At 49.6% G+C, this 20,582-nt stretch overlaps 1 protein-coding gene across 1 annotated transcript in view; it reads left to right on the top strand.

Annotated features, from left to right (window-relative positions):
- The window catches only part of LIAS (lipoic acid synthetase), a 193,946-nt gene that overhangs the window by 87,992 nt on the left and 85,372 nt on the right, over positions 1-20,582 (top strand). The window contains exons 5-7 of the mRNA XM_086963967.1: positions 7,988-8,144; positions 11,088-11,145; positions 11,473-11,601. Coding sequence (XP_086820093.1) covers positions 7,988-8,144; positions 11,088-11,145; positions 11,473-11,601 — 344 coding nt within the window. The remainder of the gene's footprint in view (positions 1-7,987; positions 8,145-11,087; positions 11,146-11,472; positions 11,602-20,582) is intronic.

Here is a 20,582-nt window from a genome sequence, read left to right as displayed (position 1 = left end):
ACAGTCTTAGTTACCAATGAGTTAAATAGCTCTCAATCCTCGAGCTCGGCGTGGTTGCTGATCGGGCCGTGGAGGAGCCAAACAGGTCCCGAGATGGATGAAGGATGGTCGACGGGCCGTGGAGAAGCCAAGCAGGTCCCGAGATGGATGAAGGGTGGTCGACGGGCCGTGGAGAAGCCAAGCAGGTCCCGATGAAGATGACGGTTACAACGGTCCGCGGCCTCGCCAGCAGATCCGGACGACGGTGAAGGATGAAGGTTACGACGGCTGTGGCAGCGCCAACAGGCAGGACGATGGTGCACAGGACAGAGCTACGGCAGCGCCAGTAGTCCGTCCAGGATGAGTTCCTCTTACGTCTCTCGACTCCAAGATACAACTGACTTCCTGCTCTGGAGCTGCCCCAGTTATAGGGCTGGCGTGCTTTGATGTCCGGACCCTCGCACTTGGAGGTCGGGAGGTCCGGGATGAGGGAGTCCAGACACCCAGCAGGGGGGTGGAGCCAGCGCCCGGGGAGGCGATGGGCGAGCGGCACTGGGCGGGGGGAGAGCCATCGGCACCTCTTTCTCCCATTGACTTGCCAAGTAGCCCGCTCACCTCCTGGGTGGAGGGTGGTGCCGGATTGTCTGAGGCTGGGCTAGGCCCAGGGTTGAGGTCGATCGGGACCCAGGCGGCCTCGTGGCGAGGTGTCCAAGATGGCGGCCCGGGCTGGGTGCATGGGCCGGCAGTGGATCGGACCCACGAGGTTATCATGTTCGAGGGCAGGGGTCCCTGAGGGGACGTAGGGCGTGCAATGGTGGTGTGTGGTGCTTGCGTGACTGGGCTCGGGCCTGGTCGAGCCGGGGGAGAGCGGCCCGTCATGTGGCCTGTCCAACATGCGTCCCCCCCAGCTGAAGGCGGGGAGAGTTACCCATCCTCTTGGGGACTCTCTTCGTCGAGGCGGAAAAACCGGGACAGGCCATCGGCGTTGGCGTGGTCGGACCCAGGCCGGTGTTCGACTGTGAAGTCCATACCTTGTAAGGAGATGGACCAGCGTAGCAATTTTGGGTTTTCCCCCCGCATATGCATCAACCACTGCAGGGGTCGGTGGTCAGTCTGCACCCGAAAGTGGGTGCCAAAAAGGTAGGGCCGGAGCTTCTTGAGGGCCCATACCACAGCGAAGGCTTCCCTCTCTATGGTGCTCCAGCGTTGTTCCCGGGGTAGGAGTCTCCGGCTGATGAAGGCCACCGGTTGATCGAGGCCTTCGGTGTTCACTTGGGACAGGACCGCCCCAATGCCCTGGTCGGAGGCGTCCGTCTGGACGACGAACTCCCGGCTGTAGTCTGGGGCCTGGAGCACAGGAGCGGAACACATGGCGGCCTTTAACTGTTCGAATGCCGCTTGACACTCTGGGGTCCAGTTCACCTTCTTGGGCTGATTTTTTGACGTGAGTTCGGTGAGAGGCCCCACGATGGTACCATAGTCTTTCACGAACCTTCGGTAGTAGCCCGTGAGGCCCAGGAAGGCTCGCACCTCAGTTTGAGTGATAGGGGGTTGCCAGTTCTGGATGGCGGCAATTTTCAGCTGTAGGGGGGCCACTAGGCCGCTTCCCACCTGGTGTCCGAGGTAGGTCACCGACCCTTGTCCAATTTGGCATTTGCTGGCCTTGATCGTGAGGCCAGCTCGCTGAAGGGCTTGCAGCACTGCTTGGAGGTGGTGGAGGTGCTCGGTCCAATGGTGGCTGTACACAGCGATGTCGTCCAGGTAGGCGGCGCTGAACTCTTCGAGCCCCGCCAGGACCTGATTGACGAGCCGTTTGAACGTCGCTGGGGCATTCTTCATGCCGAAGGGCATGACCGTAAAGTGATAGTGGCCATCGGGGGTGGAGAAGGCAGAGCGTTCTTGTGCTCGGGGTGTGAGGCCGATCTGCCAATAACCTGCCGTCAGGTCGAAGATGCTGAGGTAGCGGGCAGCGCCCATTCGGTCGACCAGTTCATCTGCCCGGGGGATGGGGTGTGCGTCCGTTCTGGTGACTTCATTCAGGCCCCGGTAGTCGACACAGAACCGGAGTTCTGGTGTGGTTCCGGGGGCGGCTGCTTTGGGGACCAGTACGACCGGGCTGGCCCATGGACTGTCTGAGGGCTCGATGACCCCGAGCGTGAGCATCTTAGCTACTTCCGCCTGGATGCAGGCCCGTACCCGATCAGGTACGCGGTAGGCCCGGTGGCGGATAGGAGGGCTGTCTCCGGTGTCCACATCGTGCACACACCAGGAAGTGACACCTGGGGTGAGGGAGAACAGACTGGCGAACCGTGATAGGAGGGCTTGGCACTCTTGCCGTTGTTCTCTGGTGAGGGTCTCCGAGAGTCGGACCCCATTCACGGAGCCGTCTTGCTCCTGGGTCCGCAAGAGGTCAGGGAGAGGCTCGGAGTCGTCTTCAACCCCATTGTCTGTGGCCATCAAGAGGCTGAGTTCTGTTCGTGCAAAGTGGGGTTTCAGTCTGTTGGTGTGGAGGACTCGGAGCGGATTCCGGGCGGACTCCATATCGATCAGATAGGTGGCAGGACCCTTGCGCTCGATTACCTTGAAGGGTCCCGTCCATTTGTCTTGGAGAGCGCACGGTTCTGTGGGGGACATTACCCAGACCTGTTGCCCCGGCTCGAATTCAATGGATGAGGCGTTCTGGTCATACCATTTCTTCATGTCCTCTTGACTGGCCTCTAGGTTGGCTTTTGCTAGGTCTCTGAACCGCCGGGACTGGTTGCGGAGGGTGAGGAGGTACCGGAAGACATCTGGAGGACTCTTGGCCGGAGGCATCTCCCAGCCTTCTTTGATCAGGCTGAGTGGCCCCCGTACTGGGTGCCCATAGAGCAGCTCGAAGGGGCTGAAGCCTAGGGACTTCTGTGGGACCTCCCGGTAGGCGAAGAGGAGGCACGGCAGCAGCACGTCCCACTGGCGACGGAGGGGCTCTTCCAATCCCCCGATCATCCCTTTTAGCGTGCGATTGAACCGCTCAACAAGTCCGTTTCCTTGGGGGTGATAGGGGGTCGTGAAGCGGTAGGTGACCCCACACTGTTGCCAGAGGGACTTCATATATTTAGAAATAAAGTTCGTGCCTCTGTCACTGACGACTTCTCGGGGGAACCCCACACGGGAGAAGATCCCCATCAGGGCCCGGCCGACCACTGGGGCTGTCACGGTCCGGAGAGGAATAGCCTCAGGGTAGCGGGTGGCGTGGTCCACTAGTACCAGGATGAAGCGATGGCCTTGTTTTGTACGCGGGTCCAGGGGTCCCACAATGTCTATCCCGACCCTCTCAAATGGGGTCGTGACTACTGGAAAGGGTTGCAGGGGAGCCTTTAATTTGCGGCCGCTCTTCCCACTGGCTTGGCACGTGGGGCAAGATCGGCAATGCTGGTGCACATCGTTTCTCATTTTGGGCCAGAAGAAGTGGGTCACTAGGCGGCTGTAGGTTTTATCCTGTCCCAGGTGCCCTGCCAGGGGGACATCGTGGGCCAGGTTTAGCAGGAAGTCTCTAAAGCGGAGGGGCACCACTAGTACTCGGTTGGCCCCCAGCTCGGCGATTCGTTGCTCGCTGTACAATAGATCATTGTCCCAGTAGACCCAATGAGTTCCGGAGGTATCCCCGGCGCTTTGGGCGAGCGCTTGTTGTCGGAGTCCCTCAAGGGAGGGACAGGTCTTCTGTTCCTGACGAAATTGTTCTTGTGTGGGTCCCCCTTCTTGAGCCCACTGATCAAGATTAGCGAGGTCGGAAGGTTGAGCAAGTTCGAGGGGGATGCCATGGTCGGGGGTCTCGGCGGGGGCGACCGGAGGCGGTGGCGCCGGCCATTCTGGTTCTTCCGGGTGATGGTTGGCACGGGCGGCCATGGACCGGGTGGTGACGCACGCCCAGTCTGGGACGCCCAACATCCCCAAGTGTTCTTTTCGCTCCACGGCTGCCCACGGGGAGCTTTCCAGGTCATTTCCGAGGAGGCATTCCACGGGGGCGTCGTCTCGGACCGTTACCTTCAACATGCCGGAGACCCCTCCCCACTCAAAGGGGACGCAGGCCATCCGACACAGACTTTCCGAGTTGTCGGCTGATCGCACAGGGCAGAGAACGTTCGGTAGATATTGTTCTGGGGTCACCAGATGACAGCGGACGGCTGTCACACTGGCCCCGGTGTCTCGAAGGGCTTCGGCCCGTTGTCCATTGATGCTCACCCATTGGCTGTACTTCTGGGTGTTAGCGGGTAGGGGGACCCGCGGGACCATGTCTCTTCCCCCTAAGCACGCGAGAGTCATGGCGGCTGGCTCCCACTCTTGATACTCTTGCTCGCCTGTTTCTTGTTCCTCGGAGATCTGTTCTTCCCCTAGTGCCGCGGCGGCCACCTGGCGGGGTCTTGGACTCTGATACTGCGGGCAGCTTGGGTCGTTTGCATAGTGGCCGACTCGTTGGCATCGGTGACATGTAACATTGGCTCTGTATCCCGGTCGCGCCGGGGTGCTGCCCCGGTTGGCCGGGGGGGTGGTGCTGGTAGCGGGGGCGGCCGGAGTATTGTCTCTTCCTCGTCCTTGGCCCCCTCCTCCTCCTCTGGGTCGGTAGTGACCATTGTTGTTCCTGTTCTGCTCGTAGGACCCATTCCGGCCCACTCTGGTGATCTCCCACCGGTCAGCTTCGGCTGCGAGCTGCCGGGGATCGGTTAACTTGCTGTCGAGGAGGTGCTGGCGTAGTTCAATGAAGCAATTGTTGGACAGATGCTCCCATACCATCAGATTGAACAGCTGCTCGTAGGTCGTGACGTTGTTCCCTCTGATCCAGCCTTCGAAGGCTCGGCTAAAGTACGTTACATAGTCCACCCAAGTTGTACCTGGAATGCGTGTGCAGTCTCGGAACCTCTGACGGTACATCTCGGGCGTGAGGCCATAGCGGGTGAGGAGGGCCGCTTTCATATGGTCGTAGGAGGTCATCTGGTGGTCTGGGAGCTGTAACAGAGTATCGCGGCCCTCATTGAGGAATTTGCCCCATAGGCCGGCTCCCCAGTCGGCTCTATCGATCCGGTGCGCAGTCATCGCGATTTCATAGGCCTTAAACCATTGCTGGATGTCGTCTTCTCGAAAATATTCTCGGACCACATCCTTGGGGATGTGCACTTTTTTCTCCGCGGTCCCTGGGGTGGACGGTCTGTCGGGCACCCCTAACTCTTTATTCTGTTTGCGCAGGTTGATCTCGGCTAGGTTCCGTTCGTGCTCGTACGTTAGTCTTTTTTCCTCGAGCTCCCTTTGCCTCTGTTTCTCCTCTCTTTCTTCTCGGAGGCGAAGGTGCTCTAAGTTTATTTTTTGCTCGGCCAATTTGAGTTCTATGTCCATCTTGAGTCGGGCCATTTCGAGTTCGTGTAGTCGGGCTTTTTCTCTTTCTTGGATCTCGTCTTGCGAGAGACTGGTTCTTTGCCCCTCAGGGGCCGTGTTGGTATTTTTCGCGGTGCTTTGCTCAGGGGCTTCGACATCCCCGGTCTCTGCCCAAGATTCTAGGGCATGCTTAAAATCGTCCTTGGTACTTAGTCCGGTGGTAGCGATACCTAGTTCGATGCAGAACTGCTTTAGTTCACGATGGCTGTATTCCTCTAGTTTTTCCATTTGGAACTTCTCAGTTGATCCGCTCTCTTTAGTCGACATTGTTGTTCGTTGTGGGGTGAGCTACTCTCTGTACGTTATGCGGTGATTCGGATCCCGCCGCTGGCCACCAATGTTAGACGGACCGGGAGGGTCGGCCGAGATTACGGGGAGAGGTCTCCAGGGAGAGCCGTCTCCAACGACTGTACAGATAAGTAACTTCCCCCCCACAGACGGACACCACACAAGATTGAAGGTTAACGAGACTTTATATGCAATTCTTAGGTTACGTCGATATGATACAAGGAGGTCTGGACTCAGGGGTCCCCTCGGTTCTGATCTCTGGTTGAGGAAAAAGGGTAGCGGGACAGTCTTAGTTACCAATGAGTTAAATAGCTCTCAATCCTCGAGCTCGGCGTGGTTGCTGATCGGGCCGTGGAGGAGCCAAACAGGTCCCGAGATGGATGAAGGATGGTCGACGGGCCGTGGAGAAGCCAAGCAGGTCCCGAGATGGATGAAGGGTGGTCGACGGGCCGTGGAGAAGCCAAGCAGGTCCCGATGAAGATGACGGTTACAACGGTCCGCGGCCTCGCCAGCAGATCCGGACGACGGTGAAGGATGAAGGTTACGACGGCTGTGGCAGCGCCAACAGGCAGGACGATGGTGCACAGGACAGAGCTACGGCAGCGCCAGTAGTCCGTCCAGGATGAGTTCCTCTTACGTCTCTCGACTCCAAGATACAACTGACTTCCTGCTCTGGAGCTGCCCCAGTTATAGGGCTGGCGTGCTTTGATGTCCGGACCCTCGCACTTGGAGGTCGGGAGGTCCGGGATGAGGGAGTCCAGACACCCAGCAGGGGGGTGGAGCCAGCGCCCGGGGAGGCGATGGGCGAGCGGCACTGGGCGGGGGGAGAGCCATCGGCACCTCTTTCTCCCATTGACTTGCCAAGTAGCCCGCTCACCTCCTGGGTGGAGGGTGGTGCCGGATTGTCTGAGGCTGGGCTAGGCCCAGGGTTGAGGTCGATCGGGACCCAGGCGGCCTCGTGGCGAGGTGTCCAAGATGGCGGCCCGGGCTGGGTGCATGGGCCGGCAGTGGATCGGACCCACGAGGTTATCATGTTCGAGGGCAGGGGTCCCTGAGGGGACGTAGGGCGTGCAATGGTGGTGTGTGGTGCTTGCGTGACTGGGCTCGGGCCTGGTCGAGCCGGGGGAGAGCGGCCCGTCATGTGGCCTGTCCAACATGCTCGCTAAGAGGAGGATCGCTTGCAGATGGGGGAGAGGTAGGGCACCAAAATTTAAGGAATGGCTGGATGACCTCACGCACTGCCAAGACCAACATGGCGTATATGCGGAATTGCTACCCGCCCGCTGTAAACCCAGTGACTTTTGGTCCCCCTTACAGGTATACTGGATGTCTCAGGCGACTCACAGTGACTCCTCTGGAGATGACGAGCCGTTGCCAGGCCCGTGAGCGTATAGGTGCTTTACACCACACTCGCCATATTACATTTCATACAATGGGTGGGACCTTGGCCCTCCTTGCTTGGGTGGGGTAGTAAGCTTACTGAAGGAGTGGTGTTGGGGAGTCTGGGATACTTGTAGGTCATGTGCTGCTACTTACGGGACAGGTCTTTCTGACCCTCCCGATATCCTAACACAGTAGGCCAGTGGGGGTAGACATATACACTAGATCCTGCGATTGCACGTCGGTAGAGATGGCATTTGCATTGTTGAGCACTGTGCACCGCTTTAAGCTGCATTGCATTCCGATTGCCTTTACACTGAACATTCGCTGAGGTGACGAGCGGTGCCATGCTCTTTGACACATATATGGCACACTACTGCACACGGTGACGCTGCTGGCTGACTGGTAGGGACTGAGACAGTTGTGGGTCGGGGGGTTCTGAGATACCTTTCCTCCTTGCTTGGCACTACACCTGTATGCGAGGGTACGTTGGTCTCCCCACTCCTTGCGTCCCTGAATGTGTAGGGGGAGTGCTCCCTATTGGTTGTCCTTACACTGCAGGATATTGGGGGATATGTTGTTGGCCAGCCTAAATGCGATGTACTAGCCCTTGTAAAATTGATGCGTCTCCACTGAATGTACCATGAGTATTGCTTTATTGGATTGTCGATGCTGTTACTGTCATGAATCTCTGTTGACCGCAACTAATAAAGGTTTAAAAAAAAAAAATGTCACACAAGCTTTTTGTATTGACTGTAAATGTTGAACCACAATGACCATGGTTATGTGTTAAAGGTTTGGTATTTTGTAAGCTGTACAACTTGATTTCACAGCCATGGAGTATTTATATTGATGGAATAGTCAGTCTATTTTAGATATGTTACGTGATTCAGGCTGAAGTACAAATCTCTTAAGATGTGTTCTTTATTTTCAGCTGATGGGAGATACGTGTACTAGAGGCTGCAGATTCTGTTCAGTGAAAACATCAAGAAATCCAGCCCCCCTGGACCCCAATGAGCCCTACAACACTGCAAAGGCTATCGCTGATTGGGGTTTAGACTACGTTGTCTTAACTTCGGTGGACAGAGATGGTTAGTGTGTGCAGCTTTTAATTCTGAGATGGAGAGAACATGAGTACTCTTGAGTTGCAATTTGATTAGCAAGCCTCTTCAGCCTGTATTTACATTTGATCAATCACCATTCGGAGGCGGATATACCTAACTCAATCCTCCAGTTCTCCCAGACTTTGGCTGAAGCACAGCAACAAAAATCTGCACATCTCTTAAAAACAATCTAACGTTAATCGTAGTTTTAAACTTAAGAATTCAAATATTATCATTTTCTTTTTTTATTCTATATCACCATTCTTTCATCAATACATTGCCACCCCCACATCAATGTCTATTTCTAGCGTTGCTTTCTGTATTTTCTCCCCTTCTGCATTCCCTCCAGCACCCAAATCCAGCTACAAACTACCAGTGTTAATACCTGACTTGCAAGAACCACCTGCTTTATTTTTTGCACAGGCCCAACACACTAGTTGAGTGGACGTCGATAATAATAAAAACATTTAAATTGGTCTTGTTTTCCTTTAACGCACTGTGGCTACAAGGAATGGAACAAGTTGCACCTCCCTATATGGCTACCTCGGGTACTTTATGGTGGCAAACAAGTTTGAATGCAATTTTTATTCAAGTTTTGAAACTGCACATATGCAGTACACAGACATAGGTGGCATTAGGTCGCACGGGCAGTAATTGGAGCACATTGACGCAGTGTGTTAAGTGGGCGATGGGGATTATACATAGCCATGTACAACAGATGTTGGATCACAATAATACGTATTATGATGTCAGAATAGTACAGTATGAGTTTTAGGCCTTCAAGGGGGTCTTTTGTCTGGGGGTTTGATTTGTGTGCGTGATAGCGCTTTCCACAAGTCAAAGTCCTCTTGTAATTTGTCATCAGTTCTGGTTAGATTCATTTTTATGTAAGCAAAAACGACATCGTTTTGTAAATTTTAATGCTGTATTTGACAAAGTGGAGAGATCTATACTATGGCATGAAGTACTATAAATGAGCGCTGATAGTTCTTTATTATACATGAATAATGCTTTAAACCTGGAAGTTATCTGCCATAAAACTCTAGCTTATCAACCTCACATAACTGATTTAGATGCAAGAATTACTATATTTTTTTTACAAAAGATTCTCTTTGTGTGTTTGCAGGTGGAACCTATGGCCATTGTTAAACACTTTTAAAACAAAAATAAATGCTTTGTTTTTGTTCTGTGCATCAAATTATGTTTCTAACATCAGACATGACCTCAGTATAATAGAGTTTGTTAGACTCAGAAAAAGATTTGCCATAAGTCCGTCCACGCTTTACTATATTGTTCTCTAGTGTTGGGTATTGTGCAGTCTCTTAAAAAGCAGAGAGGCTACTATTGTAATAGATTGAAAACAGCTGCTCAACTTACCATGGGTCTTTAAGTACTTTTCTAACACCAGTTAGAACGCAACATATAGCAAACTTATCACAAGAATGTTTTATGTCATGAAGGTTGGAAGGGCGTCCTCATCTCTTCCAATATGATAGTAGTATATATATGGAACTCAGTGCTGCATAACATCATATCTGCCCCTTACCTGATCTTCTCAAAGGAGCATATTGCTTTGATGTCAATGCCAGGGAAAAAAAGTTTTTTCTCTCTCTGTCTTGTAATGAACTAGATCCTTTTTTCCGCAGTCTTTTTCTTCTTCAATTGAGAACTTCGATTTTTGAATGTGTTAATAAATATCTTCTTATAGTAAAGCGGGTCAGATTTTATGGAACACCAAAAACTGCACCATGATTCTTGATAACAAAGTAGTAACCCGTCCCCTCTTTCTTCCTTTAGTGTGGGTTCCCTTGTCTAGTTCTCACTGCAATGGTCTCTGTCACTGAGATTGGCTGATTGGTTACAGAGATCTTCACTAGTGGCCAAAGTGAGTCTGTCTCAGGGAATCCTGGAGGTTATATTTCGTAGTTTGGAAATACAACTCTGTTTCAGGCACTGGGATCCGAAACAAAAGTTTGACCCTCTGTTGTACAGATGTTTCTTACCCTATCAGTTGTGGTATTCCAGTCGAATCCTACAAATCACTAATTGGTGCCTATAAGAATTCTAATAATTAATGATTTTTAGTTGTAAACTTTACTATCATGAGATATTATAACCTGCCCCTACCTGTCTGTAGACCTCATCTCTTCTTAATGCTATATACATGGTAAAAAGGCACACACACTAAGGGTTGTCAATGTGGTTCCAGTGTGAAGTTCCACCTAAGGTAAACTGCAAGTCCAGGTTTGAGCTACTTTACATAGAAGTCAAATAAAGAGTTGTTTTGATGTAGAGGTAAATATAATGTTCTCACTACAGTGACTCACCTAGTCTTACAGCTTAACTGTGTCGCACCTGCTATCCACACTGGACCCACATACAAAACCCCCTCTCCCTCCACAGGCACACACACTTGGCTTACACAGAATGAACATGTGCTGAGGTTTCGGGAAGTTGCCTTCCTTTGAAGGGGTTCATGAATTCACGAAAGACTTTTAATTACACCCTGGCTTCCATTTTAGTTTCTGAAGTGCTCAAGTCATTTTCTCCTTTGCATGTTTTTTTAGGTAGTCCGGTATGAGGCTATGAATGTAATAATGTTCTGTCCTTTAGTATCTTATTGTCCGATTAGTTTATTATGACCTGCAGTGCCTCTCACCTTTGTATGAAAATACTAGTTGTTGATAACTGATGCCAGTTGCAGCATATTAATGTGATTATATAAATCTGAATAGTTTCTGTTTACCTTTTTTTGGGTAACTTCATTTTGTGTAGCCAAGTGATAACACAGCCATGTTGACCTCGATTTGAAAAATGCAAATTTGATTAAAGGACTGAGAAAAATACGTTGTTTTTTTTTGCAAGATATTTATTTGTATGTATTTTGTGAGCAAGACCTGGTTTTACTGACATGTTGGTGCTTGTTCTTAGATATACCTGATGGTGGAGCAGATCACTTTGCCAAAACAGTGTCACATTTGAAGGAGAGGTATGTTTTAACATTTAGTATTGACTATATCAGAACACTCTCTTGTAAAATGCTCATTTTGTTGTTGCGATTGCCCAGAAATTTCTAAATGGTCCTTCCACTAACGGTGCATTGAGTGCAGGGTGGTCTTTTCATTAAATGGTGAAAACATTCTGCTCATCCGGTTTTAATGCCCTCATTTGCACATAGACAGTGGGTGGATCTAAATATACTACTGAATTTCTGAACTTTTATTTGAAAAGCAATTTTATAGTTGTATCCACATAGACCATTTACAATTTTGCAAGTAAAAAAAGCTTGTTACTTATGTTTTTGTTTGTTTTCTAGGAACCCCAAAATTCTAGTTGAATGTCTAACCCCCGATTTCCGGGGTGATCTCAACGCTGTAATGAAGGTCGCACAGTCTGGATTAGATGTATATGCGCACAATGTGGAAACTGTCCCGGAGTTACAGAGGTGATCAGATTACATTCTTTTGGATTGCTCATTGTTTGATGATCTTTCTTTCAAAGTTTAATACAAACAACCAATAATGCTGTCTACCTAAAGATTTGAAGAACCAATCTAGGTGCTTTTTCAGCTCACTCAGATCAAATCGATTCTCCTGGAATTCAGTGTCTCCATGCAGTTGTACCTGTTATTCTTGAGAAATGGCAGTCATATAGTGTACAGCACTCCGCTGCCTTTTAGCTAGGCTCGTACTATAGAAATACCATATACATGCATACATTTAAATACATTCAGTGGCGGTTCTTTAGTTCTCGTTCAAGGTATATCCATTATGATTCATAAGCTTTTTTGTCTGACTATATCCTGGACCTATGCGTACTTTTACAAAATATCTATATAAAATCTTTACTTTAGAAAATACAATTTGTAAAACCAAAATAACTTTGAGAGTCCAAAAATAAAATAAATGTAACTTGGCCAAGTATCCTGCAATAGGCTCTCAATCATCTGCCACCTCTCTCCTTCTCCTCCCTCTAGTTCAAGTACTACACCCTATTTTTGTTGAGTTATCCATTTGAACAAAGGGAGTTTGACTTGAGAGATCAGAGAAAAGATATGAGCACAAGATGCACTGCTCTGAGTTCTAGCAGTTTGACTATGGTAAGACCTTTCTTTCTGGGACAAAGTTCCCTGAAGCTCACAATTATCTGTATGTGCACCCCAACCCGATAAAGAAGAGTCTGTCAATATTAATTAAGTGGGAACATCATAATATCAGATTGCTTGTTCTCCAGCACTGGATCTTTCATAAATTCACATGGTTGAAGTCTTCCCTATCATCAAGGTGGAAGTCGCGCTATTTTTAAAATAGCATTACTAGACACTCACCGCTGTAAAATCCATAGGCAGTGTCTTCTTTGTTAGCCCATTCTAGATGCACCAAACTTCAGCCAATGAGGTGAGAGTGCTCTTTGACTCACTCCTCCCAGAGAACTCCAAACCTCAGATTTATACTGCAGGTTGTGTGGAAGGTCGTTACAGAGCTTTGCGCATCAAGTGTGGTGAAGTGAACTTTTAGGCATTTTCTTGGGTTTTTCGGGGTACCCCTTACATGTTTAGTTTTTTCCTAGTTTTTTTTGTCTTTAGTTTCTTTTAGTTTTTTTTTTGTAGCTTTTAGTTTTTTCTGATCTTCAGGTGTACCCAATACCTCTGAGAAATTACTTCAATGGAGTAATACAAAAGGAGTCTTTAATGCTTGTGATTCCTGTGGCAGACTAAATGAGTTTCTTTTTCTGGTTACCATTGCTGGAGATGCATATACTGTCTCTACCCAGACCACAAGGCAAGAACATTTTCTGCCAATGCGTTCAACACTTCTCAGATTCTAAATAATTAAGCACTTGCAACCCCCTCTTGAGGGAATGAATCTGGGGCCTGTTCCTCTGATTTTGAGAAGAATGGAGAAAAAATAAAGCCTGATGAAGCAGAATCCTCAAGCTAGAAGTCCAAGCCTCAAGAGCTTTCCTCAGGAGAGCATGAGGAAGAACTCCACAAAAAGTATTTTAAATGTATAAAAGTGTGCCTTTCCCCCAAAAAACAACTGAGAAATGGCATTCTCCAACTTCAATGCCTCTACCATCCTCACAGCTGACTAGAAAACTGAAAGTAATCCTATCATCGACCATGAGCCCGTCAATGACTGTAACGACCCCCATCGAGGAAGACTCTTCTTCAGCTGTGAAGGTGAGGAGGCAGCAAGTGCAGAAGATATTGGACCCATCAATGACTGATCTGCTGACGTCTTGCCTCAAAACCACCGTCAATAATACATCCATTGATAGTGACGCTTCTATACCAGTTCAATGTTAAACAATAGACTGGGATCAGGGATAAATGTGCCTAGCTGGAATGTGAACGGACTGGGTGACAAAATCAAGAGGGGTATGGTTAACCAGTTCATTAGGCGTCACTCCCCGGACATTGTGCTTTTGCAGGAGACATATCTCATTGGGAATAGGTGCATGGCCTTACATAAAGGGGGTTACCAACTGGTGGCACATGCAGGATTCATAACGGGGTCGAGAGGGGTTGGCATATTGGTTAAAAATTCCTTTGCCCTGACCATTCAAGCCACTTGGGCCGGCCAGCGGGGCAGATACGTTGGCATATCGGGACAGTGGAAGGGGAAAACAGCCACCTTTGTCTCTATTTATGTCCCACCCGGCCTACAGTCAGACACGTTCCACGACCTGGGTTCTATCTTCCTAACTTTGCCTATGAGTTCCCTGGTGTTGGGATGTGATTTCAATGCGGTAGTTGACGGTGAGACGGATCGAGATGGTTCCCTGACTATTTGGAGACTGCGGGATTAGCAGATGCCTGGCGGATGTGTAACCCAGGCAGTGTGCAGTATACACATGTGTCGTCCGCACAACACAGCCTGTCTAGGATAGACTATGTTGTAGTCCCCGCCGCTCAGGCGTACGCTGTTCGGGAGGTGCGGCACCTGGGGAGGGGCATTTCGGACCACTCTCCAGTTTGGCTCAAGCTGGAGTTTGATCAGGTCAATGCAGGCAGGATTGCCCCTGAAGGATCCCACCATGAAGAAGGACATAGCCAAGGCCAGGGACAGATACTTCCAAAAAAACCAGGGCACAGTGGATTCGGCACAAACCTTGTGGGAGGCGTTTAAAACTGTTATTCGGGGAGAGGTTTTATCTCAGATTGTAAGGGGAAAAAAAGGAACGACAGGCTGAATTGGAAGAAGAGGAGGAGGTAGTGATAAAACTAGAAAGGGAGATATCCCAGGCGGTAACCCCTGAGGGTCTTCACCGTTTGAAATTACGACAGGATGAGTTTAGTAGTCTTGCAAGGGACAGGGCCAGGGCGCAGAGCGGCGAGGTCCAAAGCAGGGTATACGAGCATGGAGATAAAGCGGGAAAGTTGATTGCATGGCTTGAAGGAAGGGAATGGGTGTCGCGGTTAGTGCCTGAAATACAGGGGAAGAACTCCAGAACGATTACAGACCCACAGGCTGTTGCCGATATGTTTGAGATCTATTATAGTGGGGTATATAGCTCGGCGGGGGATATACAAAAGAGGACAATAGGGAGATGGTCAAGGATATTCAATTTCCCAAGCTATCAGACGAACATCGAGACGGTCTGGACTCCCCACTCACGAACGATGAGGTGGCGCAAGCCATCAGAGGAGTGCACTCTGGGAAGGCCTCGGGCCGAATGGTATTCCCATAGAACTTTATAAATTGGGATCCAATAGAATTGCTCCATTCCTCCGCTCTATGTTTAATGAAAGCCAAGACAGGGGACAACTTCCATTTGACCAACGAGATGCTAATATAGTGGTCATCCATAAGGAGGGCAAGCCTAGGGCATGCTGTTCATCATACAGGCCTATCTCGTTGCTGAACATGGAGCCTAAGGTCCTGGCGAAGCTGCTGGCAACGAGGTTGGCTAAAGTCATCACTACTTTGATACACCCAGACCAGTCTGGATTTATGCAGCACCGGAATATGGCCCTCAATTTGCTTCAGCTTCATGGGAACCTGGGTCTGGCCCCAACGATTCAGGAGCCAGCAGTGCTGGTGTCATTGGATGCCACTATGGCATTTGTCAGAGTCGAATGGCCCTACCTTTTTGCAGTGCTGGAGAAACTGCGTTTTGGCCCGGAATTTACGGGTTGGGTGCGCCTTCTTTACTCAGCCCCACTGGCCCGAGTGGTGGTAAATAATCACAGGTCTCCTGACTTTCATCTGGGCATAGGTACCAGGCAGGGATGTCCCCTATACCCGCTCCTCTTCGCTCTGGCCTTGGAACCGTTGGCGGCGTGGCAGGACCGTTCGATACACGGAATGCGATTGGCTGTGGAGCGGGAGGACAAAATCTCATTCTACGCCGACGATATTATGCTTTACCTCACCAACCCGAGGGGATCCTTGATTGGTTTTCTGGACGTACTGGCTGTTTTTAGGAGGTATTCATGCTTCGCGATAAACTGGTCCAAATCGGTACTCTTTGTCCTCATTGGTAACCTGCCAGTCGTCCCGAACAATTGCCCAATACAAATTGACCCGGTGGGGTTCAAGTACCTTGGTATCTACATTACGCTAGATCCGAAGCTCTGATAACTAACAACCTGTGCCCCCCTCTGGTGCGATTCAGAGGTGATGTGGTGCAGTCGAAGGTGCTACCACTCTCCCTTTTAGGCAGAGAGGTGCTTTTCAAAATGATGGCTCTGCCCTGGTTCCTATACGCACTTCAGAACGCTATGAACCCAGTTCCCCCAGCCTACTTAAAGGAAATTGAGGCCCTCCAGAGACAGATATTCTGGGACTGTAAACCCCGCATAGCATTCTCTAAACTTACCCTTCCCTGGTATGACGGGGGAATAGCATTGCCGGACCTAAAGAAATATTACTGGGCTTCCCAGTTGGCGACGGTAAACCACAGGATATATATGCACCCCAGATGACACTGGATACGCTATGGATCGCTGGCAGCTACCGGGGAGCGACTATACTAGAGCATTGTATGCTGGGCCCTCAGGTTTCCGCTCACAGGACCCACGGCGCATGCCGTCCGGCCATCAGGCACCTCAAGTGGGAAGGGAGGCTCACACTCGCCACTCCGCTGTGGAGTTCGGCGAAGTTGGGAAGTTTATGGAAGTCTAAAGGATTTGACAAGCGGGACCTGATAGGGATCACACGTGTAAAGGATATTTGGGGGGAAGGTACAGTTCTCACGTTTGATTCCCTTAAGCGACAATATCACCTGAATGACGGTGAGTACATCCGTTATCTTCATATCCGACAAGCGTTGCTCACACACATTCCCAGGGGTACGACACTCCCTGACCCTTCTTCCCTAGAGGACAGAGTGTTGGGCGGACATCTTCCCGAGAAAACTATCTCTCTATTGTATAAGAAACTTATAAATAATATGGAGGACGCTCTACTACTCATAAAAAGGCATTGAAATGACGATGTGTTGGAGCTAGATGAGGAGGACTGTCAGGAGGCGGTTTCATCCCAGCGGGTGGTGGCAATTACAATGAGGTTCAGATTGGTGCAGCTAAAGATTTTACCCAGGTATTTGCCACTGGGCCCTGTCTGGTCCTTATGGGCCACTCGGAGAGCGGGACTGCAGGCGGGTGTGTGGGGAACTGGGGACGTTCACGCATATATTGTGGCACTGCATAGGTGTACAGGCGTTTTGGGGAAGGGTCCACAGCACACTGCGAGCAGTCTTGGAGATAGAAATGCAGACAGAAGCCCGCAGGTGCATTCTAAACATCTTGGAGCCCACAGACCTCAACACATATAAAAAGCAATGGGCAACACTGGCGTTCATGGTAGCAAAGCGTAATTGAGAAAATGGATGAAGGATCTGGACTGGTGTATGTTTAGGGAAAGGTCAATATATTCCACCAGGGGGTGCCCGGGGAAGTGGGGTAAGGTTTGGGAGGCCTGGAATCGATACAGGGGGGATATGTGTCCCTCAGACAGGTCAGGATGATGTGGATTTGCACGTGTCCCCTTGATCCACCAATGGTCACAACTGCATAACATTTTGAATGTATGTAATGTCATCAAGTAACTTGTAAGATTTTGGAATATGTACCTGATGTGTTTCTGTTGATTTTTGTTTAATAAAAAGAAATTTAAAAAAAACACAATACATCCATTGACACTCCGGTTGAAGTTTTCGCCATCGAATATACCATTACGCCCAGAAAATATCTCCACATAACTGTACAAGGATGTGGTGCAGCATTCTGATCCAGATGTTCTCTATGGAGCAGCTTATAGTCCAGTGCTAGTACACAGAGGAGGAATAAGCTTATTCTCCAGAACAACCTGAGATGTAGCACCCATAGTTCATACCCCAAAGATGGTAAGACAAGGAATACTACTCCAGCCACCATGACCCTTATGTAGGTGCATAGCAGACCTATGAGAAAAAACTATGAAACTATGATGAGAGTACCCCTGGAACCTGTTAAATATCTTAGGTACATGATTGAAGAATATTACATGCTTTCCAACGGGCCTACAACAGGTGCCTGCATCTGTTCCGCCTCAACAAGAGACTAGTTCTCTGGCACCTGCAGAAAGAGCATCAAAGGGAAGTGATCAAACTCCATGTCATGTGGTACAACAGTTTTTAAATGTGCCTCAATCACCCATCCAGGTAGACACGTCAGATGATGAACAATTTACAGATGTGGAAGATTGTGAAGTATGCCCTACAGACCTTTAGAGGAGAGACAAAGGAGATGATTTTACCCTACCAATCGCAGACCAGCAAACTCCCACCACTTGCGGATTCACCGACTGATAGTGTTGGTAGATTTCATTCCTTAGTCAATAGAGCAGCCAAGAAACTAAGGGTCATATTTATCAAACTTTCACGCAGCACAACGCTGCAAGACACCTTTCTGCGCTATGTGAAAGAGGGAGGGCAGGAATGCACCAAATCTATAAAGATGTGGTGCATTCCTGTCCTCTGCACCAATAAGCAGCCTAACACCAAGGCAGGCACCCATGCGTCCTGTTGCAAGATGCCTCTGTTGTAGGAAGGGAGACCTTTTTCCACAAAAACAATCCTCCGAGGCATTTTTCTCTTTCTTTGTGTGCTGCAGACTGTAGCACACGAAGAAAGAGGAAAACATGAGGAAAAATAAAGATATATCTCCTCATTGCGCCTCAACTGCAGGTTCATAGCATGTTGACTCATTCCCAGGTCTACCACTAATGGTAAATCTCGGAATGCGCCAAAATCCATGAGTGGATGCGTGGGAACACCCACGCTGCACCCATGGAATGTCTCCCTGGGGCACATTAACTCATGGCAGAGATTTGCACTGCCTTGCGTTACTCCGGAATTCTCAAGCCATGCAGGGTTCTGCTAGGTGGTATTCCGTGGCTTCATAAATCTTACTTACGTTTTGTGTTGCCCTTGTATCCCCTTGCCTGGCAGAAGGGCAACGCAAAACCTTGCTGAACCTGGCTCTGACTGTTTCCTGACAATTTCATGGAATCCTTGAGGTTGATCAAGGCAATCCCATTAATAGATCACATCTTGCAAACATTGGCTACGATAGGAGATGCAGTACTGCAAATTGATAAAAAATATAAAAACCTATCACTCACCAGTACACAACAGTTTATCACGTATAGACTATTTCTTGCTGCTTGGCAATGGAATGAGCGACGTAGATACCATAGATATACTGCCCAGGGGAATATCAGACCATTCTCCGATGGTATTAATTCTCTCCAGCTGGGAAAAGACTCGTAAAAGGATATACCCCATATACCCTAATTATCTGAAGGTCCCTAAAATTAAGAAAGATCTCAAAAAAGCAACTAAGTACTACTTTGATGAAAACGAAATGTCAGTGTCTTCTCCCTCGGTTCTGTGGGAGGCATACAAGACGGTCCTTCGAGGACAAGCAATAGCTTCAATTACTGGGCACAAAAAGTCACACCAACGGGAGCTTTCTGAGTTAGAACTATCATTACACACGGCGAACATGGCCCATATGGCGGATCCCACAGCAGAATCTGCACACACTCTGCAGTTACGCCAGCAGCAATACAGGGAACATCTTAGGCTACAGGTAGTCGACAATATCTCGGCTACAGCCCATAGAGTTTATGACGTAGGGGACAAGGCCGGGAAAATGCTAGCCTGGTTGGACAAGAGGGGGGGCAACAGAGGCATACAGCAGTTACATACAAGAGAGGGAATACTACAGACACGCCCAGAAGAGATAGTGCACACACTGGCGGATCACTTCCAAGCAGTTTATACCCCAGAGAGAGAAGTCACAGAAAGTGAAGCATTAGAATCCCTTAGCCGCATAGTAGTCAAGTCACTTCCACCGGAAGCAGCCCAAGACCTAGAAGCAGATCTCACGGTCAATGAAATACAGCTGGCGATACGTGCGATACAATCCGGGAAAGCCTTGGGCCCAAACGGGATCCCCATAGAATGGTACAAGCTCATGTCTGACACGCTTAGCCCGCCAGTGCTGGCAATGTACACGGAGAGTTTGGTGAACGCGGAACTACGGCTGGATCAGCGTATCGCTACGATAGTAGCAATCCCGAAGCCCGGTAAACCACCAGTAGACTGCTCATCTTACCGCCCGATATCCCTCCTCAATGCAGAAGCGAAAATTCTCGCGAAATTGTTGGCCAATCGGTTAATGACCCATCTCCCGCTGTTGATACTCCCAGATCAATCGAGCTTCATGCCTAATAGGAGCACTGCTCTCAATCTCCGGCGTGTGCATGGGGTCCTGGCGCGATTCTTTCCTTGGATGCCAGAATGGCATTCGACATGGTAGAGTGGGGGCACCTATTCGCTGTCCTGTCCCATATGGGATTTGGACCTAAGTACATGGCTTGGATATGCCTCCTATAAGCCAATCCAGTTGCTCAGATTACTGCTAACGGCCACATCTCGCACACAATCCAGCTAGCAAGGGGGACCCGTCAGGGCTGTCCCCTATCACCCTTACTATTTCCCCTGGTCTTAGAACCGCTGGCGACACTGATTAGAGCAACGCCATTGCTGAAAAGGATTAGCTGGAAGGAGGGGGGGGGGGGGGGGGAGGATCGTCTATCGCTCTACGCCAATGATATGTTGGTGTATTTAATGAATCCGGACAGGAGCATTCCAGCACTCCTCGCACTCTGTGATGCCCATGGGAAAACATCGGGCTACACTCTAAATTGGTCAAAATCCGTAATATATGTTCTGAGGGGGCCTGAGCCCTCACTAGCTGCGGACTGCCCGCTGATGCTGGCCTCGGGCTCCTTCATATTCCTTGGCATATATATCAACGACAGCTCGACGGAGTTCTTTGAAAAAAATCTGAAACCTCCCCTGAAACGTCTGCGGAATGAGGTGAAGCACTGCCTGTCATTGCCACTAACGCTCCTTGGTAGAGCAGTGCTC

The sequence above is a fragment of the Lissotriton vulgaris genome, chromosome 3_2 (genome assembly GCF_964263255.1).
Source record: "Lissotriton vulgaris chromosome 3_2, aLisVul1.2, whole genome shotgun sequence".
Classification (NCBI taxonomy): Eukaryota; Metazoa; Chordata; class Amphibia; order Caudata; family Salamandridae; genus Lissotriton; species Lissotriton vulgaris.
The sequence above is the reverse complement of the archived record's forward strand: the minus strand, read 5'-3'. Positions and strand labels throughout refer to the sequence as shown.